Here is a 17,886-nt window from a genome sequence, read left to right as displayed (position 1 = left end):
GGCGTGATGCTTCTTACGTTACATAGTAGCGAATTAAAATGGTGAAAACTAGATACGCGCGCGCGCGCGACACGCGGATTAAATTCCAACGCCGGCAGGTACACCGGCGCGAATTTGCAAGGAGCGACGCGCTAATTGCAATATCATCTCTGGCCGTCCTTCCCCTTCACGGAACGCGGCCGAGTGACGCGCATTCCTCGGGGTGTATATAACCTGTAAATAAATCTTAACTTCTCTTCCAGGAATTACCATTAACCCTTCAGTCCCGGCGCGTCAAAGGTTTAAACGTAAAGAGACGTAAATTATACCCCACATTGCTTACACCATTAAACAATAAGCCAATTATTATTTTCAGTTTTCTGTTTAATTTATTCATTGTAGATAAATTGGACCCTCAATTTCTTTTTACTGAAGGAGGCAGCGTTGAAAAAGGTTTGAAAAATTCATGGATAAGATACACGCGCTTACTGGGAGGGGAGGGGGTTAATTATTCGTGTTGCGCGCTCGGTCGCACAGTTTTGCTTGTGCACCGTCTGTCTAACGATCCCTTCGTTCACCTATCTTCATCCCCAAACCTGGGGACTCGCGCACGTGTATACACATTCGCGCTCCTGCTAAGCGCGATTTAGAAGTAGTAAAATGCGCCTGCCTCCCCGATCGGGATTTATATGGGCATCGGCACATTCCCCACGCGCTCTTCTTCGTCTCGCAAGAAGAAACGAGCCTGGTGTGCTGCGCGAGCGGCAGTCGCCGCCGCTGACCTCAGAGGGGCCGCTCCGGATCGTCGGGAATGCAGCCGCGACGGAAACAATCGCGGGAATCGCCGAGGGTTTGCGCTCGACGAGGGTATACGAGGGGCCTCCCGTCCAAGATCGCGAAAAAAGGAAACCACCGATGTCCGACCTGCCGAAGCGTCGAAAATAAAATCGCACGAGAAAACGCCTCGCGTTTCCGAAGTTTCGACTTGAGAAACGCATTTTGCACGCGATGACTTGGTCCCGATCTTCAATGCGCGCGCGCGCGCGATAGAGTTTTATTTTTCATTGACTTACAGATTGCTACTTGCTTCGCTGTACATACAATGGAGAGTGGAATGAAAGGATATAAGACAAAAAGAAAATATTATTTCCCCTCGCGCGTCGTTCACCGGGGAAAGGGGGAGAATAATAATAAGACATAGTCGCGCAAGCGGAGATTGCTAGGCGAGCTATCGGGAGATTACCCGAAGGGCGATGCATTGATCAGCTCAATCCACAAGCCGCGGGCTTGATTCCAGTTTTCAGGCTAATTAAAGAGTCGCGGGAGGAGAACGGGTCCTGGAGCGGCGTTCCGATTGGCGGAGAGAAGGAAAGAGAGAGAGAGAGAGAGAGAACTCATGGCATCCCCCTGATTTCCATATCGCGAAGACGTACAACGCAACGATTTCACGAGGCGTACGGCGAGTATTCCGACCATTTTGAATAAATATCCGGCTGTAAGATTTTCATCTAGATTGCATAAGACATTAATTTGGTGGCGGTCTCTATACGCCAATATTATTAATAATATAAATAAGAATTGCTCTCGTTATTTTTCCTCTAGATATAATTAAAAAAGAAGTTTGATTATAATAATTATTTCAACTAAATGTTAATATAACTAAATATTTAATAATAACTAGCAATTATATTAATAGTAACCAAATCATTAAATGGTTACAAATCACTAAACAGTTATGAACTATTACTAGATATTTGATTATATTAACTGAACTATTTAATTGAAATTTCACAAAAGCTTAATTATCATCTTAACTTGATTTTTATTATCAATTATTACTAAGCTGTTTTTCAAAGCACTCTGTTTTTTTAATTATATAAATATATACAAAGACAGCTATTGAAAATTATCGTGTTGCACATCTGAAACGTCAAAATATAGGCGGATATTACGGGATTACGATTTTACGAAACAACACGTCGATGTACTTGATAATTTACGTTCTGTGAATGAGATTTAATTAAATTTCACGACGATGTCTCGAGTCTCGGGGGGGGGTCCGTGTAAGGACACGGATAATAACAGGCCGCGTTTGTCCTGAAATCGTCGGCGACGAAAATGCGGTATCGCCGCGATACCGCAAAAGAACGCGTCGCGAGTCGCCACAGACGAGTAATCAAGTACCGCCGAGGACGACTGCGCTATGATTATTAATTATTTCCAGCAGGGACGCACACGCGCGGCGGCGCGTAGTCGATGGAACGCGTTTAAATTGGGCCGCGCGTGCAATATCTACGTGTACTTCGCGTATACGGTTACGCAATCAGTTTGGTTGTCAGCGCCAAGTTCAAATCGAGTCACTCGCGGTCACTGAAAGATTTTATGTTGTTTTTGTGGCCGCAATAAAAACTGATTAATTATTAACACATTCTTTGACTTGTTTTGTAATGAAGTTTTCAACACGTAATTTATTTTTAACCTTCTTCACTGTGAAAGACACAAGACTGTCGTAATTGTTGAATAGATATTGTTACTTTCCAATTATTTTATCATTCTATTATCAGGCAGATGTAAAAAGAAAATTATTATGTCATTCTATTTATTTGGTGTTCTCAATTGGCCAATTGTGGATTCGTCTTTCCAAATGTTGACGTTAATATTCGATTAGATTTATCGTACATATAATATAGCTAGAAAATAAGATTAATATTTGGAATGTAAACTATTTCCCTCGAAAAGATTGAATAACACGCTAAGTACGAGCGTATTACGAAAGAAATACATGTCAGATACGCTACGCGAAGCTCACAGCCCGATGCTTTTATTTACCATAATAGTTAGAAAGTTAGAGAATGTAATGCCATGTAATTAGGAGTAGCTACTGCTTCAAATAATCCGCGACACAGTTTGGATCATCTTATTAAAAAAAAGTGGTAGATATTAAATTGATATATATTTATCTATTTAATATCTACCACTTTTTTTTAAATAAAATGATCCAAACTGTGTCGCGGAGTATTTATTATTTGTTTAACACTTTAAGCATAGCCTAAATTATGTTCCAATAAACAAATCTAATGTCAATATAATTATTGATAACGTGTTAGATTTTAAAAGAATTTCTTTATTATCAAAATAAATTGTAAAAAAATATATTAATGTACTAATACTGAAGAATACAAAAATAACAAAATATCGTAAAAGTGACTTTATTAGTATTTTATATGTTTTAAAAATTTGCACTCGAATGTTTCGAAAATTTTTTAAAAAACATTATTCAATTGTTTAAAGAGAATTGTAAATACTAGGTAAAAGCTTGTGCAAAAAAACTATTCTTATTTCTGTAATTAATAATAATAATTATTACATTTACACTTAAACAATTAACAATTATATATATAATTTTATTATACAATATTACATCGTTTCTTGTATTCCTCTGCCACTTATTTCCCGTTGTCATCAAACACGACAAAGCATTAAGCGAAGTACACGCCAACGTAGCCAATCGACCATCGCAGCTATTTGCTCTAAACCACACTAATTCCCAACCACGTTTCCCATTGTAATCGGCGAAACTGCAGGTTTCTACGCACAACTGCGACCTCGGCAATGTCGAACCTTTCGCTGTCGATCTAAACCAACGGCGACGACGTCACGCTCGCTCGAATCGAGCAAAATAAATCGCCGTGGCAAAGTAATAGAGAGTGCATTGCGCTCGGCAACGACAGTGTACTTGATATAATATCGTAATATCAAGTACGAGGAAACAAAGCTGCAATAGTTCACGTTGGAACGGCGAGAACCCGCGAGAACCGCGGGCGAAGACGCGAATGGAAGAAGAGGACCCGTTCGTCGCGACCGTTTGCGAACATTCATCTGTATAAGATGATGCGAGCAGCCACGCTACTACAGTGGGCGGATCAAATGGGGTCATCGTTAACTCTCTCGCTCCAAATACGCAACTACGCGTCTCGGTGAATTAAATTCTCTCTCTCTCTCTCTCTCTCTCTCTCTCCTATCATTGAATACTTTAAATCAGGACAATAAGAAGGAAAAAGTAGATCGTTCAAATAATCCACGTTGTTCCTCTCGCGATCTTCTTTAACTAAAGAGAAAGGAACTCGAGGGGATCAAAAATAGAAAAAGCTCGCGTTTATTACCTTCGGCCGCGATGGCGCCCGCGGTGCTCCGCGAGGGATCACCCCGAGGATCGATCCCTGTCGATCCGCGGGTATCCTCGCCTTATCCTTGATAAGTCGCGCCTTATTCACTCACTCCAAACTCGCTCTTCACTCTCTCGCCACTTTCCCTCTTCCCCCCCCCTCCTTCCACTTTTCTTTCTCTTCTCATTTCTTTTCTCTCTTTCTCAGTCTCTTTCTCAATCGTTGTCTCCGATCGCGTCATAGGGGCCTTTTTGGCACGAACGGCTTTATCGAACCCGCGAGGGACGGGTGTGCACACGCGATGAAAACCGGATTCGAGGGCCACGGTGGTATGCGCCTTGTCACAGAAAGTAAAGTCCGCTCGAAAATCACTGCACTTGGACACGGCCGGCTTTCGAGATTGCGCCTACCCGCGAGCGTTTATTGGCAAGCCGAACGGAGTTCCGGTTTCTCAATAGACAGCATTCATAAAGGGCGCAGCGAATGATGAGTATCACGTCTCATATCTTGAGATACGAAGAATCGCAATCAATCGCAATGAGCGATTTTCTCCTTTTATCTTCTCCTCTTACTGCCGAGCTAATATTTTGCGCCTGACAAGCGCAATCTAGATGCGCGCGGTGCAAAAAAACGACACGAGACTCTCTCGAGAGAGATCACTCGATACATAACAGATTAATAGAAACGAAAGGTGACTAATAGAAACTGTGCACAAGTGTAGAGAAAAGTAACCGCGAGACACCGAGACCGAGAAGAAAAAAAAAACATTGTAGTTTCAGATACTCATGTTTACGTCATTTTTCATCATTTGCGCAACATAGCAATCTCATAACAAAGTGCCGAGAGAGAGAGAGACTCGACGGCAAGTCATATTAATTTATTATCTACACCCGAGACTTTTCCGACAGTCTATATAAATATAGACTGAACTCTAGTCGCGTGCGCTAATGCGATAATTTAATTACCGGAAGCTAATCAATTGTGGAAAACGCGCTCGGATAAAAACCAACGTGAGTTTCCGACCGACTTATTTTTTTTTTTTCTTTGTTAAGGTGGGCCATTAACCGAATATGTCGGCGTTGGTACATATCGCCGTCGTCTGCAGCCACTTTCTAAAGTGCTTACACGCACACCGACATGATACATATATCCGATGATGCGATCACTTTCAACCGTTTTATGGAACAAACGAGAGGCTGGAAATATCTGCTCTCATGGTTGCTAAACATATACATATATATATATATATATATATATATATATATATATATATATATATTGTGTGCGTGTGTGTCGAGTTTTCTATGATAATTGATATTTTTGCTAGGATAAAACCGGCGCGGGGGTGAAAGGTAAAAAGATCGAAAGCGTTCGTTCGTGAACGGATCGCGCGTTGGTGAATAAGTGTACATTTATTATCTCTCTGTCATGTAAAAAGAGAAGAAAGAAAAAAATAGGTATCTGATTCGCGTTACGCCCAGGCGACCGCATAATTTCTGATCGAGCCGCCAACACACCTCGCGCACATCCTTGACACCATCTGCCTAAAGGATGTACTAAAGGTCGGCACCGATCTGCGCATCCTGATGTAATACCAGTAGACATTTAATTTCGCGACAAAAGCGCGCAACGTTTTTCCACGAAATGCACGAAGTGGTGGTCGAGGCAGCGAGTCGAATTGCGCGTAAATTTTGTTATCTTTATAGGAGAGACCTCTCCATCGAAGGTGTAATGTTATTCTCTAGTTGACACCATTTCTTCGGCTGGCTACTTCGTAAAAGTGAACTTGACGATCCTGTTACTAAAAGCGGCGCGAGATGAAAGTACGTAAGAGGAGAGGTCGGTCATCGAGATCTTCGACTTGATAACGAGAACAGGACGACTTTTCGTCGACTTTCGCGATGTGAACTGATCGAAAATAGTACCGGCGATAGTGAAGTTTTTTTTTTCTTTTGTTACGTCGAGGATGAACATCCTGTTTTAGCAGGAAATACGCAATCCCCCCTATATTGCGCTAATCCGTAAATTGTGTTCCAAGATTACGTGGGGTCTTAAAAGTCTCTTCGAGTGCGGTAACGACAAAAAACAAGTTTGAGAGTTTAACACACGAGACGGACGTTCTAATCGTGTCCTTGAAATGGAGTTTAGTCCCCGGAGTGATTCCAGTTGACGATAGACACTCGTGAATAATCTCGGCCTTGACTCTCGAAGAGGCCAAAGTCGCAACTCAACGTCGTCTCGACGATCGACGACCTGCGGGACCGCAAAACATTATCTGCGGCAGCGGCGCGGACCGGCCGATTCATCACGTTGGTCCTTCTATCGAAGTCCTGCCGTCGTGTCGATCAAAGCCGTGTACCGAAAGAGATCACTGAACCTCGCGTTCGCGCGCTGCCGCGGCTTCCCGAGCGGCCACCCAAATTGGTTCCCATCGTGCCCAAACGTTTCCCAAGACGGAAACCGTCGAGACCTGAGTGCTCCATACGGTGCGAAAACAATCTCCATTGGAAAGTAGAGCGATTGCACGTTGGCGCGGTTACCCCGAACGCGAAGTATACGGCACGCAATTTGGAAGGATGATAGATACGAGGGTCAAATCGCTTCCGCAAACACCAAGGACTTACCCGTCCCCATGGCTGACAGCAGCAGCCTCCTTCCGCCTCAATCCCTCCGCGTATCCAGGATGCAATCTTGGCTGAGTTTATGTTTCACTGCGCAAGGAAAGAAACCAAAAAAAAAAAAAAAAACGGCGACCACACGATGGGTGATGAGGACGACCTCCTCGTCCAGCCGGGAGACCGCGGACGAACTGGTACCCGGAGAAGACTTTTGGTGAGACTCGGATGTGAGACAACGACGACGTCATCGCCGGCCTGGTGTCTCATTGGCCGGCCGTCCTCTCGGCTCTTGGTTGCTTCGCCTCTCTCTTTCTGTGAGTGCTCCCTTCCTCTCCTTTTCCTTCTACATGAGAGAACTCCTCTCTCGCCGCTTACGTACACGTACCCTCTCCCTCTCTCGGGCCCTCCTTCTCCTCCTCCCTCTTCTCTCTCTCTCTCTCTCTCTCTCTTTCTCGTGCGCGCTTGTTTTCTCACCTGTTCTCACTCGCGCTTTCGCGCGGCTCACCGCCCGAGATATTTCCGTCTCGCTCTGTTGCACTCCCACGACAGGGACTAGACCCCGCGGTAGAGTCACTACGTGCGCGAGCAAGTCAGTGAGCTCAACGCCTGGAACCAATCTTCGGCTTGCACGAAGGTCTGTATAAGGTATATGTACGCGAGACACAGATAGCCACGGTTCAAGTGTCTCCCTGGATAGACGATACTGTAGGTAAAGGTCAGTTAGCGTTATCTCGCGAAGGTAGAGCCGGCGTTTCATGTATATTTGGAAGGTTAACGGGCTCCAAACCCTTCGATCAGCTATAAAAAATCCTATGTCTACTGCAACAACTTGGGAATGTTACGAACAATAATAATTAATCGTTGGTACAATTTGAAGATATCAAGAATCACGCAGTATAATGTACAAAAATATATTATTTTTGAAAAATAATATTAAAATAACTTCAAGATTTCTAAGAGAAACTAATTAAATTTAATGTTAAATCACGCAATCCGATTTTTGCTTCTTAAATTAATGCCCCCCCGCTGTGTACAATTTAATAAAGATGATATCGCAGACTGAAGGAACAATAAGACCAACAGGCATGAAATAAATTATGAAAGAGTTATTAACCACGTATTAACAGTTGGACAGCGCCGGATGAACGTTCCTCGCAAATGCTATCAACGGCTGTTCTAAAAGAATTCATTGATATTATCTTCAAGGTAACAGGTATCCTTCCTGAAAGGGTCAACGATACTGGTTGAACCAGATAATGATTAGATACGAAGTGAAGTCCGTTCGCCTGAACACTACGTCTATATAAAATCTACATTCAGCTTTGCATCGAGTATAATTTCCTCATCAGAACGATATTACACAAAGTAATTTAAAGTTACGGTTCAGATAGTCCTCTGCCACATAGGTGCATAAAAATCAATTACCGGAGCAAATCGTCAGTAATGCAATAACGTAATATAACCAGCGACATATTGAATGCCATTAATGACGATCGAATAAGCGTTCTTAAAAACAAAAAATGAAAGATAGAAATGATTCATCTGAGCGCATTTCAAAGTTGTAAAAACGAGAAACAATCGCCGAGTGATTTCGAGTCATTTGACTGCAGCAACCGTTTGTAGGAAAAGTAAAAGAGAGTCGTTCATAAAGATTTCCATATCATGCGCTACACATCGGTCGTTCCGTAAATAGACGATCAGGTTGCAGACAGAATCGTCATCGCTTACAGTAAACAGATCGTTGCTCAAATTCACGGAAGCTAGATCTGAAGAGTCTCATGGATCGCTGCTCGATGCCTCAAAAGATTGCACCGTGCATCATGGATCGTTACGCCAAACCGCGGAAGAGAAAAATTCATAGGATCCAGGGAGATGTTAGCCGAGTATCTATATTATGAACACGTCGAAGACCCCGAAGGAATGCCAGCGCTTCTGCACTTCATATTTCTATAGAAATCAGAAAGCAGAAAAACGAAGTCCTAAGATTGCTCGAGGAATTTACAATTTTGTAAAACTCTCAATTACCGCGCGTTGAAACGATTTGATTCTATCTCTCTTTAAAATAACAATTAAGATAAAATTAAAAGATTCTCAGCCGTTTCTATTTTAAGTCTCTGTTTAAAGTTTAGCTCTGTTTTTATAACAAGAACTCATACTCACAATACAAAACGAGTAGATAGAATCAGCGCGCAATTTTAATAGAATCAGAAAGATTTTTAATTTTCAAGTAAATTTTTTAAAATCCTGTATTTTTATAAATGATTAAAATCCCAATATTTCGAATGGTTCACTTCTATTTTGTCATTTTCTCTTATTTCGTTATCTACATGTAACCTTAATAATGAGCGGTTTTAATAACGATAATGAGCGAATTTCAGTTTGATTTTAATGACACCGTAGTCTGTAAGAGCGCGATGGTGTCGGTGAACCCGGGGCGCCTCGGGGCGTTTCACAGGCGCGGGTCGCGAGAAGAATCCGCGGTATACACGCGCAGGCGTACACCGTTTGCACCATTATGTTTAATTTATCGCGCGCCACGTCTACGCTATGGTTTGACCGATTCGCGAGTGAGAGAACCTCCGCACGGTCCCCCACGTACGTACATGGAAAAATCGGCGTTATGAATAAACATCCGCGCGTTACCCCGAACCCTCTAATGAGCGCACTAAATAGCTCGTTGTGCGAAGATAAACGGGCTCTTCGTAAAATTTACAACTTTCCGCGTAATCCGTGCGGATTCCGTGACTGTAGGAAACGCCTCAGGGAACGGGTTAATTTCTAAACGAGGGCAAGCGCTTCTTGCACTTTGTCTTGCAAAGCTAAGTGTGAATGAATATTGAAAAAGAAGCGAGCATTTGTTCTAATTTTTCTCTCTCTCTCTTTTACCGAAGGCTAAATTTTATCTTGAACTTGAAATTAATTCTGCACAAAATATTTACGAATAAGTTGTACAGAATTTAGTTAATATTAAAAATTTCTTCGCTGACTCATTTCCATTTCAACCTCAACTTGTTTTTCTTGCGTTCCTAATTATTGTGAAGCGGTCATTCTTACGCTCACTTGTCATTTCTGAGGCGATTATTCTTATAAACTAAATGGATTCAAAAAGTCGTCTGCGTGATATGATTAAGGTCACTTTTTTGTTTCTTTGCTCTTACATTAACGGTCCGACCACTATTAAAGCTTTCAGCCATCATGAATGTAGATAATAAAAAATATCAGAGATACACTTTGCATCTTCCATTACAGTTTGCCATACTTAATATTAACGTCTTATTACAATGTCATTGTTCACTTTGATCAACAAAACTAATCAAAACGCACTTAAAAAAATTGTCTTCGCATAATAAACAATTTTAATTACTTTCAGCATATTCTGTGTTTGAAGAATGCTACGCTCAACTCAAAGAATGTTATTTTGTTCCAAGTTGATATGCTTAAAATACAAAGATCAATACTAAAAGGTCCGTGTAGAGAGATTGCTAATAGTCTCGCAAAGATCGATGTACATATGTATTTATATCGCTCTTCGTGCGTTCGTTAACTTATACGACTGTTACAACGGCTATTACAACAACTGTTCTGCTCAGGCCGATTCTGTCAGATATAATTCTCCCGTGAATAAAATCTTAACGAAATAATTATCGTAAACGATGACAATATCGATGATATTCCATTCTATACATCGTAGAACGAATGATCATGATTATTAATGATCATGATCGGCAGATTCGTGGTTCTCCGGTGTTAAAGACCGGTATTCCGTATTTACCGCGTTGAACCTCGGCATCAGATAATATAGCCATTTCAATTTCGAATTTTGTTCTTCCAAACGGCTCAACGACAAGGAAGAAATTAGGCTGCCGTTATGTAGCGCGCGATACGGAAAATACGGATGCTAAAGCGTACATACGGCCCTGCAGAAAAGTATCTTCCGAATGAATTCTTGCGAGACACGCAAGTCGATTCCCGCTGGTGTGGGTAACGGGTTCGCGCGTTCATTTCGTATTCCCTTCGACGACGCGTCTCATCCGCCGGCGGCGACGGCGGCGGCGTCGGCAGGTCTGACCTGCGGCTATCGGCTCGATCGGATTTCAAAAGCCGCGACCAACCGTGGCTGGGCCGTTTGTTGGTGGAACCACCCTGGTGAACGGTCACCATTCCTGCCTCTTAGAATACGCGCCCGCGCAAACAAGACGCGCCAAATACGTTACCTCTATCCCTCCAGGTTATATTTGCGAGATACAATGTTGCGTCGGGTTTTAATCTCAGTTTAAACTTACTTTCTACCTTTTTCTGGTTCTACTAGAAGTAACTTAAGCCGAGATTAAAGTTAATCTACATCTGCGCCTTAGTCGCCCGTTTCGTGGAACGACAGCTTTCAACGAAAATTTCTCAACCGACAAAAAAGAATACGTTTCCCTTTTACCTTTTACAAGATAATTACAGTCGTCACTTTCGTTAGTTTACTCAAAACGATAAACGCACTGCGAGGTTCAATTTCGCACGCCTATATCCGTAAACCGTATATGATATAGATGTACGCGTATATTGAGAGATAAGGAAGATCAATTTTGCCGTATCTAATTAATCTAAGTGCGTAATGGCAGGTCGCGTGCGACGACCGCGGTGAAATATAAGCAAACGAAATTTGTAATTTATACGTCCGCATTTATCAGCGTAGGCACGTGATTACGCGAGGCAGAGGGGTTGCTAGGGGGAGGGGGGGGGGGAGATAGGCATCTCGCAGAGCGGCGGCGAGATCTCGTTTCCCCTTTTGCTCGCGCGCCGACGAAGATCCTCGCGGATTTTAACGTCGCGCGCGCACGGGTCCGTCATTACGTAAATAAATAATTATCCACGCGCGGAAGGAGAGTAGAATATCGCCGCGAATTGTAGATTGCGATACAGGAAGGTTGCAAGGGCGACGCGCAATTATCCGGCACAGATACACTTAACGTCCGCCGAGCGAGGCGAACTTAAGCTCTTCTCGTCTATAAGCGGTATTTTCGCCGCGCGCATAATTCCGATAGCGGCGGCGTGCGTGTCGGCGCGGGTAGAACGTGGTTTTACCGTGATAATTGGCCAATTTGCGAACGCACGCTGGCGCTGGGCACGCGTCCTGTCTCCCCGGCTCGGCTCGGCGGGCGCGCAGTGAATGATCCGCCGCGCCGATCCGCCGTTGATTCATCGTCGCGTTGCGCAACAATGCGAGCCGCGTACGCATCGCAACATCCGATAATAATGCACCGCCGCCGCATCTTTCCGCGAGCCGCGCGCGTGCAACAGGAATTCCTAGATTAGCCGATGCCGTAACGCGATGATGCCGGCCGTTCGTTCTGGCGATAAGGACGAACAATCTCGAGCTATTTGAACGACTGTCACGTGCGAGCGTGTTGCGCGAACGTGCCGAGAGAAAAACACATCGTGGCAATCGGCGCCGCGACTGAAGCAATTAAACGAAGGAAAAAAAGAAGAGAGAAATAGGAAAGAGTATATTTAATCCTCCGTACGGACGAGATGATTTGTGTCCTGCGCATTTGTTTCCTTTCGAGGACTGAGACTGGATAATTAATTACAACGTTTATATACAATTTTTTTTTTTAAGTTATACAACCGTATACGGAAAGAAGAGATTAGTTGCAGCGGCAACCAACTGCAACTAATCTCCTTTTTCCGTGTATCAATACTTTGTGGAGATGTTAAAGTAATATGTAGTCATGAAAGAATCTTTTATATTTGAGAATGTAATGAAAACCAAACACGGAACGACCCTATTGCGTAAAGAAGGTGCCGAATGACAATGTGTGTACAGAGGATTAAAAATACATCTTTAAATATATTTAAAATTCAGACTCTAAGTCAATATCCTTTTTAAATATACTTTTGTGAATTAATTTATAATACGCAAAAATATATATATTTATCTCTTGAGAATATTTTTATTTTTTAAATTTAATTAAGTATTCTTTAACATTTTTTAAATTTAAATTTAATTTAACGGTAATGAAATATTGAATCGAGATTACATAACCATAACTTGCATAACTTACATAAAGAATTTTCAGAAATTTAAGTATATGTGCATATGCTTTGTTGTATATAAAACAATAACAATTTTGCTATATATAATTTAATTTTCTTTAAATAATTTGATAATCTTAAATTTCAGCTGATTATCATAATTTTATTTTACTATAATAAGCTATCTAAAGATCACAGTATAAGATTACTTTTATTATAACAGTATTAAATTGTTATTTTCTATTTGACATTTTTTCCTCTTAGCTTATGAAAAAATATTTTTCTAGATGAAACTCTTTATACAAAATTCTTTATATAAGCAAGATATGCTTTATCAAAATTCTTCATATAAGTAAGTCCGTTTCACACTAGGTGATCTTATTTTAATACTTAATATTTTGAAAATAAAAGTATTCCCAAAACAAAAATATTCTTTTTTCTGTGTTATAATTGTCTTTTAATGCAATTACCTTCAAAATTTCTTATCAAATATGAGAAATTCTTCACATTCATCGTTATTTTGCCAAGTTGATTTAAAGGAATCTGAAAACAAATTGAGATTTTTATTAGAAAATATTTATGAATTAGCTTTATACAAATTTCGATGGGGCTTTATCTAAATTCTTTTATACAATTAAAGTACTTACAACAATGAAATAAATAAAAAAAAATACATTTTTTATTATTTAAAAAATAAAATCAGTTTTTGGTCTTTTTATTTGTATGCGTACCTTAATTCTACAAAAGAACATAGAATTCTGTAAAATTATTTACAAATATTTTCTAATAGAAAAATATTGATAATTTGCTTTAGGAGAATCAACTTAACGAGGAAAGAAAGATTTTTAAAAATCACTATTATTGAGGACAAAATAATTGACCCTTTTTCTCCAGGTATGATTATCATATATACCAAATTCAAATTAGCACGGTTGGCGCCAGCGGGCTATTACGTATGTCCTTTTTTTCTACCAGAGATATGGCACTCGAGGAGCGATGATGACACCACCTAAGTCAAGAGAGTATGTTTGCATCCAAGGCGACATTCTTAGACCGGGCGTTGAAATCACCGAGTGACGTCGACCCGTCCATTCACGTCGGGCGGGTTGAAGCCATTAAAAGAGTGACAGAGTTCACACAACGGTCGTTCGCGCGTGTCTATCGTCACGTAAGCGATCAAGGTTCATTTTTTTTTTGTTCTTTTTATAATCTATTGCATCGCGCCGCTCTTATGCAAAGCTTACCGGATTACCGAGCGAGACGCAAGGATCGCTCGGCGAGAATGTCACGGTGCGTCACGTACACGAGTTAACTCAGGGCGCCGAAATATCTATGTTCGTCACTGCGTTGAGTTATTCTTAACTATAGAATCAACGACCGAAGGATGGATTCACCGACACGACGGATATATGTATACGGCAACGGATCCTTCGGCTAGCGAGCTACGCCGCGTGACGGAAGCTCAGGAACGGAAGCCACTTTACTTTCGGTTCTCAATACACTTCATTATTCGCCACGATGCGCATTAACGACTCTATCCCGTGTGTGGTTACCTCGCTTGCGTAATTATTCGCTTATATCCTCGTGGCGAGCACCCGTTTACTGCCTTCTTAATTCGCTCGCTACGATCGCGCTCGGACTTCGCGGCTATATCCAGCGCGCAAATCTTCCTCTAACACGCTCAAAGAGAAAAATTAAAGGTAAATAGATGATTGCATATATTTTACATTAGAGATTGATTTTTCTCATCTTTGAAATTATTTATTCAGAAATCTTTTTCTTTTCTTTTTACTTTAGAACATTGCAGTCTCTCGTTTCTCATTATGAAAGATAAAACAAGTACTCTTTTCTTCTTCTTTGTTTTTCTTTATGGTCTTGTTTTTAAAATAAATTCGTACAAATGGAATTGTTTGCAAAACAGATAAAGAAACTAAAGAAGCATTTAAGTTTTGTATGTTTTACTTTAATTAAGAAATTTAATTTTTTTTCTCCTCAATAAATGAACAAAGGCGAATTTTTTCTCATTAAAGAGAAGAACTGAAGAAACGAATTTTCTGGAAAATATGCTGTTAATCAATTTTTGAAACTAAAAAATTCTATTTTACATAAAATGCATTCTCTCAACAAACGCTGTCGATTTCCCTATTCGATTCAGGTTGGCGGGCAAGTTGTTGCAACGTTTTAGAACGTACCAGAAAATTGTACGAGTGACACTTTCTCCAAAATCGACGGCTCCGCGAGGCGGAATTTTCAAGACCCTCGACATTTCGTAAGCCGGGTGTATTATGGCCGGCTCGTGGGCAGTCGAATGTTCGTGCGCGTCCCACGCAATCCCCCATCTCGCGCCGAATCGATATTTTCTTTTCGGAGAAAAAACACGAAATGTCCCCTCGCAAAGACGTCGTTGACAATAATAAATTCCTGAGAAACATACTTATCCAAACGCATGAATAAAATGTCACGAAAAATAAAGCATCTTCTTTTAGAAGAAAAAGAAATAGTTCGCTATTCTAGAATAACTTCTTTTTCGTGACGGTAGAAGTAAAGAAAACGAGAACGACTTATAAAAAAGCGCTCAAAGTGAGAAATAAAAGCGATTTGTATGAAGTGACGTAAAAATATATACAAAGAAAATTTTATAGCGTAAATTACTACATAGTAAATTGTAAGCGCGGACCAAGGGAAGAAATGATGAAAACTTTTACTACGTTTTTCATCAAAATTGTCCTAGCATATATTTACGCTACTCATGATGTAATTCTCTGAAATTGCTTCTCATGGTCCGTGGCTATTATCACAGTAACTCTTTAATATCAAATTTTTTCCGCGGTGCGATGCAGATAACTCTCAGTTTTTAGTGTGATAAAATATAATTTCTGTGAAACTCAACGAGAAAATCAACAAACGAGCAAACTTGCAGTAATCGTAGGAACAATAGGATTTTGAAAGAACACGTTGCTCCTTGATATTTCAAAGTAAATCGAAGACGCGCCACCGTTGTTAATTAAATTAACCCGCCCTGCCTAAGGGGGCAGAATATTCATTCTAGTCAGTTTCCCGTAAAAGGACAATATGGGCGTATCCTGGCACCGCTGCGGCGGCGCCGCGATTTACGGATCCGTAACGGTGGAGCGTCGTCGAGGTCACTCGATGGGTTTCGCTCGGAAGATTCAAGAAAGAGAAGAGAAAGAAAAAAAAAAGAGAAAGAGCGCGTGAATAGAAGAGACGATCGGGAGGATCTCTCCTAAGGTTCTGGCACGCAGGTTTCCTTAAGGGCAACGGCGGTTTGCAGGATGTGCCGGGGACGCGGAGATGGGCTGAAACAGGAATAGCGAGAATGACGTAAGCGCCCAATGTACCGCGCAGCGTACACAGATACGCATACGCATACGCATACGCACACGCACGCACGCCGCTCGTTTTTCCACCGCGCGCGTTAGTACCTTGCCGTCGCGGCGGCGAACATCGGTTCACCGTCACCACTGCAAATAACCGAAGAAATCAATGCAACCGGCAACTCGCGATGTTTTCTTCCCGTCTGAGGCGTTTCCAGCCGCCGACGTAATTCATTATGCGCTGCGAGAATAACACGCGCATACCGGACGAGCGTGAAGAATTTACGGTCGGAATTAAAGTAAATTAATCATTCCATCGTTCGTCTCTTTCCCTCTCCTGCGTTCCTGGAAGCGAAGAGGCGCGCGCGACGTCCCGGGGATTCGAAGACGATGCGGATCGCATCGATTGGAATTTCTCTGCGTGAATTTCCTACGCGAGCCGAAGAAATTTATGAATAAACATCGACCGTAACATCGGGTGTAATGTCGCTTATCTGGATTAATCTGTATCGAAATACGTATACGAATTATATGTCGCGGATTAAAGATCAACGAGGAATGTTGGGAACGGGCTCAAGGGAATTCCAGGAGAAGCGATTGAGCGGCTTGAACAGGCGACAGGTCGCACGAGGAGGACGTGCCCGGCATTCAAACTCGAAGAGAGAAGTCGCGCGTTGAGCGGCGCGCGACGAAAATTGCAATGAACACTTAGCGGCAACGGTGAATCCGATCTTTACTTTCACGGGGCTAAATATAGTCGGTCCGAAAAAAAAGTTCTCGCACTTGCACTTGCAGACGTCGACCATACGCGAGAAGTAAAACAAAGTTAAAAAGAAAAAAAAACGTTCGGCTGGCAAGTGTCATCGATTAGAAGTTTTCTGATTAATTAATTATCATCCACTATATATTAATTACGATTCTCGAACTGATCCCGGTAGAAACGCTTTCATGAAATGTTGATGAACTTGACGTTTCATTAAATTTGCTGAAGTTTCAGTGCAATGAAATTTTAATTATATTTCGCTGAAAAGATTCTTTATTTCTTCCTTTAATGGAAAAAAGTTGGCATTTTAATGAAAATGTACTGAAGTTTCAATAAAAAATTATTAATTTGTTTAATGAAAAAATAAAAAAATTGTAATAAGTTTTGAGTAAAATTGCAACGAAAAATTGCAGATACTCTGTAATTATATATTAATGGCATTTTATTGAAACAATAAATTTTTACGAAACTACAACGAAAAAATGTAGTATTGGTGAATTAAAATCTCGTTCAAATTTCAATAAACATTGTAGTTTCATTGTCGTTCGTTGATTTTCATGAAATTCTGTTAAAATTTTGATGAAACTACACTAATAAAAATGAACATAAAGTATAACTCAAACATGTCAAAAGTCAATCAAAATTTTTTCATCAGGGAAAGCATAAACAATTATCTTCAAATTGTTACTTAATGCTGAATCCGTAGCAGAAACTTTCGAGCGGTCTTTCAACCGCACCAGGATGTAATTCTCAGTTATTAATAAACGTAAAAATGGGAATTCGTCATGTAGAGAGGTATGCAGCTCCAGAAACACGTTTCAGCTGCATCCCACTCGCGGCGGCCGCGGCCGCGGCGTCGCACCGGAGACTCGATTCAAGGTGATGCGCGGCTGGTACGCGGCCGGATGCACTGGCAATAATGTATCCGCTATCAAATGACTCTGTCCTTCGATACTAGTTCGCTTAGATTCGCTCGCCTAGCGAAAGTCACGGCGACGCAA

General features: G+C 41.3%; 1 protein-coding gene across 1 annotated transcript in view; it reads right to left on the bottom strand.

Moving 5' to 3' along the window:
* The window catches only part of LOC105830444, a 113,353-nt gene extending 103,724 nt beyond the window's left edge, over positions 1-9,629 (bottom strand). Inside the window, exon 1 of the mRNA XM_036282445.1 lies at positions 6,770-9,629. Within this exon, the coding sequence (XP_036138338.1) occupies positions 6,770-6,779 (10 nt within the window). The 5' untranslated portion in view covers positions 6,780-9,629. The remainder of the gene's footprint in view (positions 1-6,769) is intronic.
* Between the last annotated feature and the right edge of the window lie 8,257 nt (positions 9,630-17,886).

This window comes from Monomorium pharaonis, chromosome 2, assembly GCF_013373865.1.
Source record: "Monomorium pharaonis isolate MP-MQ-018 chromosome 2, ASM1337386v2, whole genome shotgun sequence".
Taxonomy (NCBI): Eukaryota; Metazoa; Arthropoda; class Insecta; order Hymenoptera; family Formicidae; genus Monomorium; species Monomorium pharaonis.
This window is presented reverse-complemented; position numbering and strand designations above follow the sequence as displayed.